The sequence below is a fragment of the Formica exsecta genome, unplaced genomic scaffold (assembly GCF_003651465.1).
Source record: "Formica exsecta isolate Colony F162 unplaced genomic scaffold, ASM365146v1 scaffold30, whole genome shotgun sequence".
Classification (NCBI taxonomy): Eukaryota; Metazoa; Arthropoda; class Insecta; order Hymenoptera; family Formicidae; genus Formica; species Formica exsecta.
The window spans coordinates 633,463-652,690 of NW_021850257.1; the positions used below are offsets into that span (position 1 = coordinate 633,463).

A 19,228-nucleotide genomic window follows, 5' to 3' on the forward strand; every position below is an offset into this window, starting at 1 on the left:
CTTCCGATTCGATTTCGCTACGTCGACACGCTGACGTTGACAAGAATTTAATCGTCGATGATAGACGTAACGTTTTTTTCTTTCACCATAAAAACCGGGGTACGCGTCGGATTCGTTATCGTTTTAGAAGGGGACGAGATAGCGAGGAGAAAAAAAAAACCGGGTTGAGCGCGTGTAGAAGCGACGAGCGCACCTTAAAGGAGACGAGCAAAAAAAAAAAAAAATGAGGCGAGAATCGCGGAAAGTCCATGAGAGAACCAGTTCTTCGCAGAAACGAGTCGGATAAGAGCGTAATCCAATGTCCATTGCGATTAATATGATTTAGAGCGATAATTATGCCGCGCCATTTACATAAATACCAGTGCACAGTGGCAAATTCCGAGTGTCTAAAGCCACGCTAATTAGCGCGACAAGATATTCCAGATATCTCTCGCAGAGAACTTTACAGAATGTACTATGCATCGTTTCGCTCTCTCGACCTACACACATTACACACACACACACACACATACATACAACGAGATAAATTTCTATTTAAATCGAATTAAATCAGACTTTAGAATGGAATAAAAATTATATTTCCATATGTAATTGTGCTTGCATGATTTAATATCGGAGTTATCATCGAATATAAATTAACGAACGATTTCCTGTCAACTCTTTAATTTTAAATTTAATAAATATTGCAATTTCAATCAATCCCTCTCTTTCTCTCGATTGAACAATATTAAATTGAAAAGATCCATCTTAATCTAATGGAAACAATATTTTCATAAATTGTTTTATTCGAATTGAAACGTGTGTTAGGTGTAGCTATAATATATATATAGCTCTGTTGATTATCTGCACGCGCAGAACGTGTTTCGTCAATGCGAAACATGCAAGATGCCATCTGTCGAAGACAGCTATCGCAGCCGCCATTTATCCTTAGTAACCAGATTTGTTTGGCTGTCAATCGGTCCCCGGCGTGGCAAATACCGAACGCCAGCTGTCAGCTGGCACGTTAAGCGAATGATTTATGAAGGGTATGACGGAGAGCGACTCCCTCAACCGCTAATGCACAAGGCGCGGCCGCACTCTTATTACGTAACTTGTCGACCCAAGTGATTGAATGCGTCTCGCGCTTGCCCCTTACCGTCGAAAGGGACTCGACAGCTTGCAAATCTCTCTGCAAATTCGTCCTTTGATATCAATGCATCAAGAAAAAATTGCATTTTTTTCCTTTCAATATTTTAAACTAATAATAAAAAAATTATATCACCGGAAGATATCGTCTTTATTGAACCGAAATGTAAATTTGATCTAACAAGTCTCTTTCTCTACATCTTTCTTTAGTACTAATCTCGATGCAATTAGTATATAGTTGCAAATGATTACTTCATCAAACTGTAATAAATACACCACGGTGTGACATAATTAAGCGCGAATTGTATTTTGGAATTTGCTAATACAAATACAAATCAGTATCAATAAATAATTAATTATACGAGTAATTACATAATACATAATTAATTACTTGATTGATCATCGAACTACTGTTCATTTATCATAACATACACATACCACATGCATAACTAATGGAATGTCTATGCAATATTTGTGTGTGTATATATGTGTGCTTCTCTATCGCGTACATCGTACCTTATATCTTATTTATTGTACATTCGTGCCGATGAAATCGATAATCATCGTTATACTCTAGTAGTGTAAAAAGCGCACTTTGCGCAATATATTAAATTATTATAGATAAATATTAATATCATCCAATCGTTTACGGATTTATTGTAACGCATAAGCGACAGATTGGAATGACAATTGCAATTAATATCTAATCATGTCGCATTGACATCTTCATCACGCAGTCGATTCAACTGTCAAGAAATGTCGCGTATACATATATATTTATTCTAAAGTGATAATTATTAATAATTACTCCTTACATTTCCGAGGATGTTGAAGATATTTATATCGATCTATATGTTTCCACAATTCTACTATTCTTTCACATATTTATATATATTATTATATTGTTTTTCTATACCCATACAAAAATATTATCCATATTTTTATCGGCCCTTCAGGTAGGCATTTATTCAACAAACTGAAACTGATTATGAAATGTGGCATAAAGAAAAGGGAGGATCTAAGATTCTATTCAATTAATCGGCCTCTAGAGATCTCGACGGACTGTTTATAGTTACAACTTGTTTACATGCTGACGCTTAATACAACTTTTTATTCGCGAGTATCGGTAGTCTTGAAATAAATAATCGAGCTCTCTCTAGTTGAAAGATGAACACATGCGCTTTGTCTTATCTGATCCTTGTATTCGCTGCCTCGTGATCTTTACATTTTACGAAATAATCGCATTAAATTTCATCATGAAAGATAACTGCCGATTCGTAACAGAAACAATTTCAAGCTTTGAAATAAAAAAGATATTGTAGTACGTTTTTTTTTTTTTTTTGACATTTGGTTGACATTTGATGTCCACGTTCCTGTTGAACGCATGTAGATAGGTGTTGCGGCCAATCGAAAAGATCAGATTTTCGTGTCGGCATGCATATTCATTTATTCGCCTTTGATATTTCCCTCGATGAACGAGGTGTGTATCAGAAAAGCGACGAGGAAGAGGGAAAACTGGCTTCAAAGCCCGGGCAAATAATTTTGTCGAAAGCGAGCACAATACGAATTGCGAAACACGTGCACGATACGAGCAAAAGTATCTACCTTTACATCATGTCGATATCAATTGGGGCCCGAAATCCGTGGTCGATCTGTGGACGACCGCGATGTTTCGACGCGTTAAATTGGCGATTCAATCAACGAGCCGTATATTTTCTCTATTTCCGCGCCTCCGTCAATAACAATCGCCGCTAACAGGCAGAAGGTGCATTTATACGCATTAAATATACGATTGTCTGATTTTAGCGTTTCGATAAAATGATAATTTTACGAATAAGTGGCCGTAAGCGTTATGTTTCAAAAATTATTTATTCAGTCTTTTGTGTATTTTTGGAATTTTTTTACATTTGAAACGATTATACATATCTCTAAATATCCTTAGATAAAAGTTTTTTCATTTCTGCCTAGGGTTAATCTAATTATTTTTAAGAAAGTATAATTTTATTGTCAACGAGTTATTTCTGAATAATCGTCTCTCGATAATCGTCTCTATTCTTTATTTCTACTAAAAGTCAATTTTATCTAGATTTTTATTCCTCACAATTGATGTAGAAAAAAATCAGCAAAATCGATGATGAAGAGCTTAAATTTCTTTTTTGTGTATTTTTTCGGAATGTTTTTTTTTAACATGATGCTTATTATTTTTATTAATATCTAAGAGCACAATAAATAAAATAGCAAGATTACTGTATTGAAATTAATATCTTTACTCATTTATTGTGGAAGTTGCCATAATATCTTGTTAAAAATAAGATAAATCTTATTTTATATATATATATATATAGCTAATTAAATATATATAATCTTAAATAATAGAATTCTGCATTTGATTCAAAATACAAATAATTTAGAATTAAACAGAACTAATAAAATAAGTTAAGCAATTATTAATAACGAGATAACGGTTGAATTAAAAACTGAAAAACATTATAAAAAAAAGCACAAGCCACTATATAAAGACATGAGGACTTATGATGAATTTGAACGATTAATTCAATCATCTTCTCGCTCTTTTTATCTCTCGCGGCTATCTTCTACGCGATGCGAAACAGCCGCCAATTATCCGTCACAATTGCCATTGGAACAAAGTGCTACAGAAAAATGAGAAAAAATGAAAAATACGTAGGTACCAGTCAGCCGTGAATTTGGGGAAAAAAAAAAGAAAGCGAATTGCAAATATTTCATCGAGGCAGGATCGACACGTGATTGTTTGATTCACACGGCTCGAATTAAAGTTCGCGATCCGTGTCGACAGATTGGACGTGTTCATATTTTTGTCCTTTTCCCTGAGGCGGAATTTTAACCGGACTCCGATTCGTTTCAATTACCGGAGGTAATTTGAGTCCCGAGCAGCCCTTTTTTTCCGCACGCCGGAATTCCGTCGACGCGACTTACCACTTCCTACGCTCTTTTTCTCTCTCGCTTTCGCTCTCTCTTTTCTTTCGAGCGATTAGCGGTGATAAAGTAGATGGGGAGTTCGATAACCATGTACCTTCCGGCAAGAATCGTCCCATATACATTCTGCTACCAGAGACGATTACGTATCTTTAATCCATGTGTATTAGCGAGGTCTTTTATTAATATTTTCGCGTAAAACGAAAGATTTTAATATATAAATCGTTTCAATGTCCAAAAAGTTAAAATTCTGAGTATTTTTAGAAATTAATTAGATATCGATATAAATATGTATCGTATTCTCATGTATTTATTTTTTATAATATTTATTTATATTGCTTTTTTATCAAATTAATATACATTTCAATTGTAATTAAAGTGTATTAAAATTCCTCTAAATATATATTTTTTAAAAGACTACTTAGTCCCACAAAAATACGAAGACTTACTAGTCACACTGGCTGCGCAGCCAGCGTGATGCCAACGGGCACTACTCATTGCAGAGAGGTCGGGTTCAAGCCCGACCGTTGCACGCTTGGCGAGAAAGTGACTTTGAAAAAGACTCGCAAACTTTTAAACAACTTCTCTCACTCTAAGAATTCACACAATGATGATATCTAATCGTTTACATCGAGTTTTCGACAGGTTTCTATTCATAGAACTGCCGAAGGTGATGAATTATTATTATGTCATAGTTACTCTGAGTGTGAAATGCTTGAATAAAGAAAATGCTTTTTTTTATTTGTTTAGTGTTATTAGTGTATATTATATATTTACAATAAAAATAGAGAGAGAGAGAAAAAAAGGCATATGCCGAATATATTTTTATAAATAGTTATTTTTTAGTATTGCTTCAATTATTACTCGATTTTCTTAAAGAGAAAAAAATAATAATTCCACATATATATATCTTCTTTTAAATTGATTATTTCAAGAAACACATAGCAAATTTAAATTACGATACGCCCGCAATACTTGTACTCTGCAGAATGTGCAATGCAAAGCGTCACGCTGATATCGTGCGGTCTGTCACAATTAAGCGCGTTAATTAGCATGTTAATTAACGGCAGTGTAACAACGGGCCACCGTGCTACGGCGATCTTTCGCCAACCGACCTTAAACTTTGCACACTCTTCCTTCTTCCTCCTCTCTTCCTTTTTGCTCCACTCTTCTCGAAGGAGCCGCGATTGAAAGAAGAGACCGCGTCAGTTTTTACCGCCGTTTTTAATGGCTAACGACGGTTCCACGGCCGATGCACTCTTCGTAATGGCCAATGGCACGCTCCGAAAGGGCGTGATTAATTTCCATAATGGCCGCTGCGCCGACTCTTAATAAACGCGCTTTGTCGGACAGTCATCAGCTGACAGTTGCGTGAGAGAAAAATGACGAATGACATATTCGCCGCGATAAATACGATCACCGCTTTAAATTGCGAACGCCGGTGATCGTTGACCTTTGATAAAGCATCTCTTCCGGTAAGTTGACGCTGGAGATATGTATTATATATAATTCAATAAAAGATAACTTTATCTTTAATCACACATATCATACACACAAGAGAGTTAATTTAGTAGCTATTTTTTAATGTTGAATGCACAATTCTGGGTTGAAAATAATTATCACGACACAATTTTGAGAAACTTGAAATTAAAACTGTAGAAAAAAGTTGCTTTAACGTACTTTATCATGCTACAGTTATAGCATGTAACGTGTTAAAAAAGGAATTTATTGTGAAGATTAAAATTAATAAAATTTTGATGTTTAAACATCGGATCGAGAAGATTGCTAAATTTAAGTCATTGAAGCTAACGGATAATCTGTATTAAATATTTTTCAACTGTATGTAGAAATATAAGGATTTTTTAAAGTCGTTTAATAAAAATCGTGCATTGCAAAACAAATTCGAAATGTCACTGAGTTTATTATGATAGATATTAAAATCTAAAAATTACCGAATTTTTATCAAAATTCATATTTTACGTTATCGAATATAAAACTAAAATCTCGATGAATATACAATATGACGGATCCAATATAATACTGGCTGTTACATTTTTCCTGCGGTATGAATCTGATATTTTAAACAGAAAATTTTTTCAACCTTAATCTCTTTACAACGAATACTTTTTGAAGATTGATAGTTTTGATAATAAGTTTAATTTTGAATGAAATAAAATACGCGTCGATGTAGCGTGATAAATTACATGGAGATAAACTATTTTTACGAGCTCAGAACAAATTTTTTTAAATTATGACATAATAGAGTATTGCCGAAGAATCATATCGAGCATAAAAAACTGAAATAAATAATTATTTTTGGGGGGGAGAGGAAAGGGAAAAGGTTACTTTTGCTATAAAACCGCGGAAAAGACATCTCAACCGTCGCAAGAGATGACCGGAGGAGTAATAAAGAACAAAATTCCTTCGTTATAACGAGGTGTTCAACCTTCTTGCAACCCGACGACTCTCCATCGTCTCATGGTATATAAAAATGTTTCCTGTAAAAAACACTTCCGCATTAGTTAGGACGCGAAGAGGTATAAACGCACGCGACTAGCAAATGAGTTATTTGTCACTTGGCAGTTATGCCGTTTACCTTGCGACTGGTTATCTTCGGGTCGTGAATCAATCGAACGCTAGTATACGTTACGCAACGGCGTAGAAATAGATGCGATAGGTCGAAGCGGGAGGGACTAAGCTTTCTAGCTGCGTGATATGCACTTGCGATGTATTTCCGATTTATTATTTCCATATAAATCAGTGTAAAAAAGTTGTAAATTAATAGTAAGAGTATATATACTTAATTATTTATTAAGTGTCTAATCAAACTGTCTTGATTGATTTAAAATTTTACTTTACTTTATTGCAAATAATTTTATTTCTTGTGCTCGACATATATATGCACATGGAGTCTTCAAACAATTGAAGAGTTATAGTTAATTTTGTCTGCATTTATTCAAATTATCACTTATTCAAGATACGAAAAAAAGAGAGAGAAACGTGAAAACTTGTGTAAGTTTATTCGAAATATGAATTCTTTTATTTATTAATTTGTTCATTATGTACACGTATAAAACACTGTGTGCTTACATTTTATTAGAGTTTGTATAATATTTAATTAACTCCAAAATTATTATTATTAATCAAATAAACTCGACATCGGAAATTACTGCGCAGATAAATATTACTACTCGTCATAAAGTAATATCAGGACGCTGCAGCGGAAGACTATGAAGAACAGAAATGTTCGTATCTGTGTAAGCTAATAAGCCTGTTAATTTAATGGCTCGAAACGTCGCGATCAAATATGCTTCGTACATAAAAATGTACATTGTGCAAAGCAAGTATATTCTTGTCTGATTGAATATACGAACATATAAAGATGAAATTAAACTTACACTTGATACGATCAGGAAGATTTATTATTGAACGATCGAATTAATAGAAACGTCAGAAAGTGAGCAGGTTATCAATTAATAAAAATCCGATACTCTCCTTATTATTTATTCTATATCATGTTTCGTCGGTAGCGTTAATTATTTCTCACGCGATTCATTAATTGTAACTTTTGACCGTTATCGAGGACTATTGGCTTATCGATGTTACCGATTTTTTCGATAATTATTTTACGTTTCTCCATTTGCCTCTTTTTCGTATTGTGAAATCAAGGATTTATTTGAAGAGTCCGATAAAGAATTTCAAGGATTATTAGATAGATAAAGAATTTCAAGGATTATTAGATAAATGAAAAATCGATATAATCGAATTGTATTTTTGATTCATAAATATCAGATTTCTTATTTTAGAAAATCTGTATCTTTCCTTATTCCATTTTTATTTATTACTACATATACACATACACGGACACATATACATATATATGTATGTATATATAGGTGTTTTATCGATATAAAAACAAGTCATTTTTTAATTTTAATTTTAAATAATATTTTTAAGCTTTCAAATATTATCCAGTTTTTATTATATATAAATTATTTAAAAAAATATATAATAAAATATATTATATAATATAAAATATATAATTTGTGTGATCTTTTATATCATATATATGTTGAGAATATCCTTTCTTTCTTTTTCTCTCTCTTAAACATTAAGATAATTTTTATATTAATATTGAAATGAAGAGATCGATAGATTACATAAAAAATCATATTAAAAAAGATATAAAACATATCAAGTAGCTACGTAATCGTCTCAGCAAGGCAATTAAAAATGACAGAAATAAAATCCCTCTCTATACAGCAACAAAAATACAAGTCTAATCCGAATCATAATCTACGATTAAATTATGTACAAACTTTGTGATTCTGTTTCTATCCGTTATTAATTGTCCTTAAGTAGGGAGATGGCTTAGCAGGTCAAGTATAATGATATATGACTGCGCGAATTATATTATCATCTGAGCCTAATTTTCTTCACGCCTCGTTGCGTACATTCGTTCGTGTCGTCATTACGTCAAGATGGCACGTGTCGAAAACTGCACGCATAGACCGCTACGATCGCGGCCGAAATCAATCCGGGTTCAACATCCTTCTCTTATCCGTCCGCTCGCGAGTTTTACGTGCTGCTTACGTAAATAAAAGGCATCTGGTTACATTAGTCCTTCATTTTTATTCTTCTACCTGATCTCTTAACCTTTTTATTACGTCATTCGAAATATTTCATACACACTCGACTCATTCTATTACGGAAGTATATATTTGTTAGAGTAATTTATAAATCGTAATATCGCCATATATACATATATACATATATGCGCATTTTAATTTTGAATTTAAAGCAGTTATGAATATTTTTTTATATAATAACATAATTTTGTGATTAATATTAATATATGTATATTTATTAAATTTATTTATATTATTATTATTATTATTATTATTATTGTAATAATTATTTCCATCAATATATATAACTATTAGAATAATTTGTTAATCAATAAATACGTGTTTCGTTTCCAGTATATGACAACACAAGTATGATATATTTTTTTTACATTCGATAGACGCATAAACTTATGCACTAGAACATTAAATTATGCGAATGCAAAATTAAAAGATTTAATTTTAGAGATATGTATGAGTATTTGATGTGTGAGTATTCCACTAAAACAGTAGAAAGAAAGAAAGAGAGCTAAAGAATTAATATCGCGCAGGAAATTGCCGAGAAATATTTAAAAAAGACAGTTCTAAATACACAGAGTTCAGAACGAAACACGTTTACCTTTACGTCTCTTTTAAATTCAAAGTTTTTTAATTGCAGACGCTAGATGAGCAAAAATTATTATTCAGATAAAACAACTACCATAATTATTCTTGTTATGAACAACGTTTCGCTATAAAATTGAATATGCAATTCATCTTTGAATATTCTTTTCTAAAAATATAAATTTTTTTACACATACGTGCTTTTATTCTCCAGTGAATTTTTATTTTATTACAATGTAAAATATTATACTACGTGTATTAGTTGTTAATTAAACGGCAGGAGAATAAAAGTACACCATCGGAATCGGAAAAAATCGTGAAATGTCGCGAGCGGTATATGGGAGAAGCGAATCATCGACGTGACGTAACGACTCGCGGAATCGGACGAGAATCACGGGGAAGGTGGTGTCAATGGCCGAGCCAAGGGCGTACGCACGAGTAATTCGTCCGCGTACCTCGATTAATCCACGTCCAGTTTTATAATCGCGTCGCTGAACCGCATCGATACATGTAATCAATCGTGTCGATGTCACAGGGCGCGTTAGTCACGCTTCTCGGTCGTTTCCCTTCTGAGAAATGTTTGCAAAAGGGCGCCACCGGTCGGGTAGAACCGGACGGGAGCCGCAGGGAGTCTTTTTTTCTTGATGCCCAGCCGCGGCGTGGGTGGGCCCAAAAGAGCTGGGTAGGCTGGGCCTCGAATCTGCAATCCGGTTTTTCGCGTTGATCGGCTGCAGGAATTCCTTTCGAATTGCGCCTCATTAATTTCTCTCTCTCTCTCTCTCTCTCTCTCTCTCTCACCCTACTCGGAAAAAATTACCGACATTAAATTGACACAAATTACATTCTCCCCGAATTTTTCGCGTAAATAATAATTTTACCCGACTTGCATTAAGCTTGTACGTAATAGAATTTCTGCGCATTTGCGAGTAATGAATGATAAATTATCCATCTCGATAATTATATGCTCGAATATATTTTCCATCGTCCCTACTCGTACGCGTGTTGAATTATTCAGGACAGCGTTCCTGGGTCGAAATATCATTGCGCGCTGCAAATGGACCACCGAATGCAATCGCATTCGGGCGAATCATGGCCCGGGCTTTTTTCCGCGATTGCACGATACCTGCAATGAGAGCAGTCACGTCGAACGAGGCCGATTGCCGTCGTTCGCGCTATTTCCCTTGCCGATGAAGCCGGAAGTGATCGGAGGACAAGTTTTAGTGCCGGCCCAGTCCGATTTGACGATGACGATCGGCGGGAGAGACGTAACGCGATCGAAATCGTCAAGGTTGCCGACAACCATCGCGATTGTAATGCATCCCGCTCGCGTAAAGCGGACTGCTTTATTCCCGCCAGAAATATTCCTTCTCGCTCGCAACGTGTACAGAGCGAGATGGAAATTTTTACTTCTCGGATCGTTTTCCGAAACGACGGGAAAATGCGCATTTCCGCGCGATTTTATTACCGCGGAAATGAAAAAGAAAGAGGAAAAAATTGAATATATAGTATACATGTATAAGGCGGTATTATATATTGCGTAATAATAAAAGCTGAAATAATCCATGCCTGAAAACACTCGATAGCGAATATGCGACTCGGGAGAAAAAAATTATTTCGCGTCTAAAGACAAAAATACGATAAGAGCGATTGTTAATATATCGACTCGTGAAAAAAGCTTTGGATGAAAATGGCAGTCGAGACTTTTTTTTTTACAAGCGCCATTAGAAAATGCACTTCGAAGTCGGCGTTATACGAGGGCTCCTCCTTATCACCATGCAACGTGATACGCACATCCATTATTGTCGGATATAATAATAATTTACGTTATAAAAGTTTTATATATATGAGCTGTCAAATGTGGGAATATGGAGTATCCATTAGCTTCCAGATGTTTTCTAAGATCTTCAAAATAAAGTCATTCCGATTCTTGACGCGCGAAACGGCTCGTTATCGCGGCAGGTGACGGCGTTATCGTATCGCGATGGAATCCCCCCGACGTGCAGCTTTGCTGCATATATTATGACGTGCAAAGGGCATCGATTCTGCGAAATTAAATTATCTCCGGCAAAGCTTTAACTTTTCTATATTAAAATCGACATTGCTTACGCAACGTAATAATTTTATACATTGTCGGATCGAAATTTTTCTCCTATTTTCGATCTCAATTTCCTCATATTTATGAATTCTAAAGAATTTCGAGATAGATTTAATTTATTTAGGAAGTGAATTCCTATACTTTATACCTCAAGTATTGGCAGTAAACGTACAGTTTTTCACATTTAGAAGAAATTTAAAAGAGGAACTTCCGCGCGCGCGCGGGACAAAATAATAGTTTTGATTACTCAAAATAAATTTTAGATTGAAAATTGAGATCGAAAGTATAGAAGAAAAATTTCGACTTGAAAGTATCTATTCGAGAAAGAAGCGAATTCGAAAAATTTATTTTAATATAAAATATTCAAAGATGAAAAATGTATAGGAATCACGTAATGCAAACACAAAATACTTTTTAAAGAATCATTTTACGGAAGCATTGCTATATAGTGTGTGTAGACCAAAATGGTGGTCACTTTGAACAATTTATAAAGTAGTTTATAAAGTAAATTATTGTTTAATTATCGTTTAATTATTGTTTAATTATCAATAAATAATATTATCTTTAATAAATAATATTGTTCTTATTTTATGCAATTTTGTTTTTTTCGCTATAACTTTGAAACAATCGACTTTAGGGCATATATGTATTAAGACTTTTTGACTTAGAATGACAAAAAGAATACACAGTTTCAGTGTGGAGATCACGTTGCCGGACACCCTGTATATATAGTATAATGCTTATAATCATTTCCGAAATCTCATTAATTTTGGCATTAATAGATACACGCGAAATCGCGTGGAATTTCTCAGACATTTCTCCGAAGCCGATTATTCGCGCGTGTTATATGCTACGATCAAAATTTCAATCTCGTAGGAGGTTCGTTGCAGGAGAATGCAGCTCTAAGACCGTTTGTGTGTATCTCGCGAATTCATTAAAACCACTCGCGCGCGAGCACTTTGACGCAACTAGTTGTACTCGAGACGCGACGCACGACGCACTGATGCTATTTACATATCGGTAGTTACATATCCGCGTTTTTCGAGTTCCGTACAAATTGCCGTTTATCCCAACGACAAATTATACTTTCTCCGAACTATACTCCCGCTTGTCAAACGTCGGGACATTTCAATAGCTCGGTTTCACCGCGTTTACAAAATCAAAGGGAATTTTTGTTCCTTTGCACTCGCGTCGATCGATTTATTCCGTTTAATGTGTCCGCTATGGTGTATGATGGCCGGTAGCTTTATTAGAGCACGCTTTTACACGCAATTTTACGCATTTGTCGCGCGAAAATGCACGTTTTTAACTCTCGCCCCGATTATATAAATTGTCCAATATTGCTTTCGATTGCGAAAAGAGAGAGAGAGAGAGAGAGAGAGAGAGAGAGAGAGAGAGAAACGCGTACCAGAATAAAAAGGCTAACATTATTTTAACATTCCATCACGTGAACGTAAAACGCATGAATAAAACGAAGCGTGTAATGAAAAAGCGTTCCCTGAAGAATTTCACTTCGCGCTTCGTACAATCGCAAGCGGATAAAGCAACGGGAGCGTTCTAGTGTTTTAGTAGCAGAAATACCGGAACAACAGGCAACAGAGTGAATTATTCCGAACATTTGCACTAATCTAGGTGAGTGCATTCCGTAACTCGTCATCCCCCACCGCGCGGGGTTTTGCGAAAGTGCGCGGTTTCGTTCTTACACCGAAGAAAGAAGAACCTTCCGAAAAAGTCGAGTTCCGTCTCGAGCAGAGAGAGAGCGGACCGTTTCGCGCTCTTATCCCGTACCCTGTGTCAGGTACGGTGGGCCCTCGTCGCGAAGAGGAGAAGACGCAAGAGACGGGAAGCGAGAGCAGAAGAGGAGAAAGGAAGCGAGAGAAGGAAGCACGCGCATACACACACGTATAAACGTACTCGCGAGGAGGAGAAAGGGTTTAGTGACCTCGTCGTCATAATCCTAAGGAGAAGCCGAAGGAGTAGGACGACGACGACGACGACGACGACGTGCACGAGCGCAACGACGCCGTGCGCGACGGGACGACGAGGAGTGGCCGAGAAGAAGAAGAGCAAATTGGTGCTCCCGGTAGCAGGGGCTCATGAGCATCGTGGAGGAAACGTTGCGTAACGTGTCGAGGCGCAGCAGGCACGGTACACGTGGCGGATCAGCTGGCGCCGCCGCATACCACTTTTTTGAATGACTAATTGCGACTAACAAGCGTCTCGATTTAATGATTTAATATACGATAAAATTCAGCGATGCCATTTCATAGAAACGCAATTTGTCTATTGCTTCGCGTAGCGAATAATATAATAAAGATAAACCCAAGATCGTTAAGAGGATTTTTCATCATTCATATCACGATTTATTCTCGCGCCAAAGTTGAGCATATAAAACGTTCTATTCGCGTTTTATCGTAGCAGGAAACGATGAGAGATATCTCGACGAGAAAAAGAGAGAGAGAGATATGGCGTGCTTCCGACAAGAGAGAGCATCAGGCGTTTAATGCGCGTTTGATTTAAAATCGAGGAGATTCTTCTTCTATGCCAAACACGAAGCACAATTTCAACTCGATGATCGTTATCAATGCGCTATACGGGATGTTCTGAATTCTCCGAAGTTTTCCTCGAAACTCGTGTGAGTCTATTGATCGATTTAAAATTAAATTTTCTAACGAAGAATTTATAACTCATTTTCTCCAACTACTTTTTTTCGACGGCTATGTTTATTTTCGTAATAATAAAAAATATTTCCGTAAAAATAAAAATAAGTAAATTTTTTGCAAAAATAAATTCGTTATAAAATCATCGAGTATTAAAATTTTTTTATCGGTGCCGCGATATCCTCGCCGACAATTTATCTGTGCCAGATTGGGAGAGAATTCGGAGAAGACTTGGTAATGAAGGGAAGTCGCCGAAATATGTAACAGCGGTATTACGTCGGTACGCCTCCGGGGAAATCTTAATTGTGTGTTCATCCCGCCTCGACTCAGTTCAGCTCTCCGAGATTCTGTTCGTTTTCGTATTTGTAATGATCAATTTGCAATGTTGCCGCCAATTCTCGCTGCATCGCGACGAACTCGAGTCGACTTTACAATGCACGAACCATTTGTAACTTTGCCACGAACTCTAGTTGCGCTCCCGATTTTGTTGCCCCGCCAATTTTGGCCAAGAGCCAAACTCGATTCGCGCAGATAGACGGGGCAGGAATATGAAAGAGAGAGGAGCAAGAGGTGAGTTGCCTAAGGGGGGAGAAGGGAGCGACCTCATTGTTTACCAGGGTAGAACCCATCTCTGAGTTTTAAAGTTGTTGCGACAATAGCGTTGCGTTGCGCCAACTTCATCGGAAGTAATCACTCCGCAATAATTAGACACGTCATATCCATCTAGAAGATTAAATAGCAACCGTTGGAACCGCGGAATCGCGCGAGGCGAAAGTCCCGAGGGTGAAAGTGTTGTTGTGTTGTGTGAACTAAGCTTATTATTAAACTCGCAAGATACTTTAAATCTAAAAATTATACACTTATGATTTAAATATAAAATAATTATCTAAATTATACGTTTAAGACTTAAACATAATGTAATAAAATCCACTTTTTTTTAGAATAATATTCAAAGCAAATCTTGTATAAACATACGTCAATTACACAGTTCAACAAGCAATAATTTTTTTATACATTAGAAAGAGAGACACGTTTTTTTTTGGCGCTGAATACAATTCCGGGTTCCAAATTTTTCGAAAAATTTACGATTAAAGTAATCCAAGAAAAAATTATTTTAACATGTTAGTATTTTATCATGTTATAGTTACAACGTGCGACTTGTTGGAGAAGTTCTGTTGCATTTAAAGTTATGTATGTTGTTAGGATTTTCAGTGTTCAAAAAAAAAATTATTGTGTTAATTATGGTTAATGATGATAAAACGCATTATAATAAGTCATTTTTATAAGTTTAATTTCTCAAAATTGTGACGAGATGGATCAATTTGGAAAGAGAGAAAGAGAGTGAGACTGGAATTGTATTAAGCCTTAAAAAACTACGGGAAATGATTATTATCTTGTGTGTGTGTTTTTTTTTATTAAATTATGTTATATGCAGTGTCTTCTTTCTTTAAACTCGAGTATCGTTTAACACATCAAAATTTTACGACGTATTTTGTAAAAAACTACCAACTGTCGGATGTGTGTGTGTGATGTCAAGTCGATTAGGTCGATGATTAAAAAAAAGCGGTTCACGACTGATTCCAGCGCTTTTGCTGCTATACGACGTGACGAATAAGACGAGTTACGACAACATCAGGGCTTGGCTGAGCGAAATCCGGGAACATGCGAACGAGGATGTCGTCATCATGTTGCTGGGTGAGTCGCCGTTTATTTATGGTTTCCTCCGTGCGGATATACAATAGATCTGCCTACTTAGAATTTACGTAAAACTTAGCGAGAAACTTTAATCTCCAAGAAATTAAATACCAGATATAAGGGCCAAGTATAATTGTTTAGCGAAGATAAGAATTCAATAGAAAGCTATCTGGATGACCCAGATTTGATTTCAACAACACCATCCGATTGTCCCAAGTAATATATATATATATATATATTTACCGAACCAATTTAAATCAAGAGATTCAGAACTAACAATCTCGGTTCCAGGAAGCATCAAATTTAACTCGCAGCGTTTCCGCTTAAATGCAATTTGGATCGCTTCGAAAGCAATTAAAGCCGATTTTCATGCGAACTTGTGTTTAATTGAAAGTGTACAATATAATATGAAAGAGTAAAAAGAGATATAAATATTTTCGATCTCGCATCTTAATTCTTGATTTTAAATTCAAAATCGATTTTTTTTTTTTTAGGTTTTATAATTCGAAATCTAAAAATATCGATTTTTAAATTTAAGTTATTTCGTATGAACTATCGGCTCATGTATAAATTGGTCTTAATTGCTCTCGGCTAGTCCAGGTCGCGTCAATCAAGAACACTGTTTTAACCGCATCATGGAAATATATTTACCTTCTCTCGTCGCTCTATATTTATTAAACCGCAGGTAACAAATCCGATTGCGGAACGGAGCGTATCGTTAAACGGGAGGACGGCGAGCGATTAGCGCAGGAGTACAAAGTGCCGTTCATGGAAACGTCTGCCAAGACTGGCCTCAATGTCGAATTGGCATTCCTCGCCGTTGCTCGGTACGGTATCTAAAATTGACAAACATAATCGTTAAAATGGTGCGAATAAATATTGTTTTAAATGTAACCGATTTCATCAATCTCGATCTTAACTTAATTAGCGTTTTCTCTTTTCACAATTGAACATTTTTAAAAACTGAAAAAAGACGAAAATTACATGAAAGTTTTAATCGAGCTTGAAAATATCTTTTTCTGATAACTTTTACTCTGTAAAAGATAAAAACTGGACCGTATGTACGATCGGCAAAAAAATTGATAGACACTAAAACAGCTGATCGGCTACTCTTGTTTCAGAGATCTGAAGGCCAGAAAAAGCGACAACCCTGATGAGACGAAATTCAACGTTCAGGATTACGTGCGTCAGCAGTCTCAGCGAAACACTTGCTTCAATTCTAGCTGCTTGACAACCTGAATTGTTTTTCTTTTTACATCAAGTTAAGAGGATACGCGAGCTGGAATCGCGTTGATCGCGAGATATGCATGGCGCGAGTTTCGATGTGAGATTCGTTTGATTTACGCATAAGATTATTGGTATAACATACGCGTGCGCGGGACACGCATGAATAAAAACTTTACATTCGATTCATAAGAACTTCATCAAATGAATCGGAAGATCGAACGGAGAGACAGTATTAGCATTTTTTGTTAAATACATTATTAAAAGGCATTATTTTATTTCGTAGAATACGAAACCGATCGCGCTCTTAAAAGATTAGAGTTAGAAAGCTGGATCTTTTCATGTAGTGTCAGAAAGAAAAAGAGAAAGAGAATGAAAGACAGCATGAATCTCGTTATAAACGTAAACATGTATCAATGATCGCTCGCGCATTAATGTGAATAGTTCTAAGAAGATAGAGAATCTCATGTATACACGACTTACGAGATACCTCCATAGGTAAGCCTCTAGCGCTCGATGGTTCTAATTTCGCGTACACCATATATCCGCATATATACAGTGACTCGTGAAATTGATCAAATATTTTGAAAATTTCGAGATTATTTAAAAATGCAATATATTTATAGCATATTTATTACTTTGTGTGTACGTGTATGTGTCTGTGTGTACGTACGTGTTTATTTTTTCTCTGATAATATGTATGAGCTATAAAAATTTTCTTTTACATGCTCACTCCTTTCTCCATCCTTCTTACTTTGTTGTGCATTAAAAACTTTTATGAAGTTTTTAAAACATTCGATCAATTTCGCGAATAACTGTATATTAATGTTAAACGCTCAGCGACACGCGATTATTAAAAGCAATCGTAAGCGTAAATTACAGCTTATATTGGTTGTCGCACGCCCCGACTTTATAATTATTTGTTGCGCTGTTTGCATAAAGGAGTGTAATCTTCGATTTGCATACAATGTGCTTGTTACAAGGTATATAGCGCGCATGTTCATTCAATGTGCGGTTGCATCTGTCTCGCGGTGCCTGCGTAAGTGAACAAAAATATCAATGCAAGCTCAGTCTCTCGGCATACTAAGTAACGTAGTTGTGATATAATAGTGTCGAAAGACAGAAACAGATTAAGGTTTATGCACACTGTACAAAACATCACGTCATCGTCAATAACTTTGCTATTTAGTTTTGATTCTAATCAGATTAAGATTCTTGCCTTTAACATTAAAATGTTTTCAAAGTAGAATTTAAACGAATTCGTAATAAAACTGTCCGGGGAAAAAGTCTATATATAATCAAATGTAAATATATATAATTATATGTAAAATATGTGTTCATATATATATTTTCTTTCTCTTGTATAATCTCGATTCATATATACAAGAAAAATTATAAGAAGAATAATTGAAAAATAATCAGAAGAATAATTTTTCAATTATTCTTATTATTATTTTTCGTATACAGACAGAGATTATACTAGAGAAAGAAAACATATATGGATATATTTCATATATAATTATATATATTTATATTTGATTATGTATATGGATTTTTTCCTGGGTGCAATGATCTTGGACCAAAAGAAAGGAAAAAACAAGGAAGATTACTAGAAAAATGATAAAGAAAATAAACTCGAATCGACATTTTTCTTCTATTTTCTATTTCATTTTTCAATCCAACATTTACTTTGATACTTTAAGCATTCAGAGATCACCTTGTTTGAAATTACTTAATCTATAGTTTTGGTGAAAGTTTCTCCCTTTTAAAAACTTCAAGTTAAATACAGTAGTTTTAAAAGAGGATAATCTGACTGTTTAAAGTATCGAAATATAATAAATGTAAAATACTAAATTAAGATAGGAGAAAAAATAGCAAAATTTTAACTCGGATAACGGTTACATATACAGTGTGCATAAGTCTTTATGCGTTTCTCGTAGAAGAGGAACATCAAGAAACGATTCGTAGCTGCCATCTAGCAAAGCAACGCGCGAACACACTTGAGATTTCCTCTTGAGGAAGCTCCGCGCGATGCTTCTTCCCTTCCTTTTTTTCCTTGTAACCGACAAGTGCATGTGCGTTTCGTGATTGTTAATAGGCGCGTTTTGTATAAACGACAATTGATATATTTATCGAAGAGATACCAATTAGTCGATTGGCTGGTGATTATCTCTGAATGTAATCGAACAATTAATGAAGTCTATCGATCGTTATAGAGTCAGAATTCTAAGCGATGTTGCGAACCG

At 35.3% G+C, this 19,228-nt stretch overlaps 1 protein-coding gene across 2 annotated transcripts in view; it reads left to right on the forward strand.

The window, feature by feature from the left end:
• LOC115237630 (ras-related protein Rab-37-like) overlaps positions 1–18,102 on the forward strand; it is a 40,345-nt gene extending 22,243 nt beyond the window's left edge. For both annotated transcript variants that reach the window (XM_029810806.1, XM_029810805.1), the window contains exons 2-4: positions 15,648–15,758; positions 16,444–16,585; positions 16,880–18,102. In XM_029810806.1, coding sequence (XP_029666666.1) covers positions 15,648–15,758; positions 16,444–16,585; positions 16,880–16,997 — 371 coding nt within the window. In that variant the 3' untranslated portion in view covers positions 16,998–18,102. The remainder of the gene's footprint in view (positions 1–15,647; positions 15,759–16,443; positions 16,586–16,879) is intronic.
• The last annotated feature ends 1,126 nt before the right edge of the window (positions 18,103–19,228 follow it).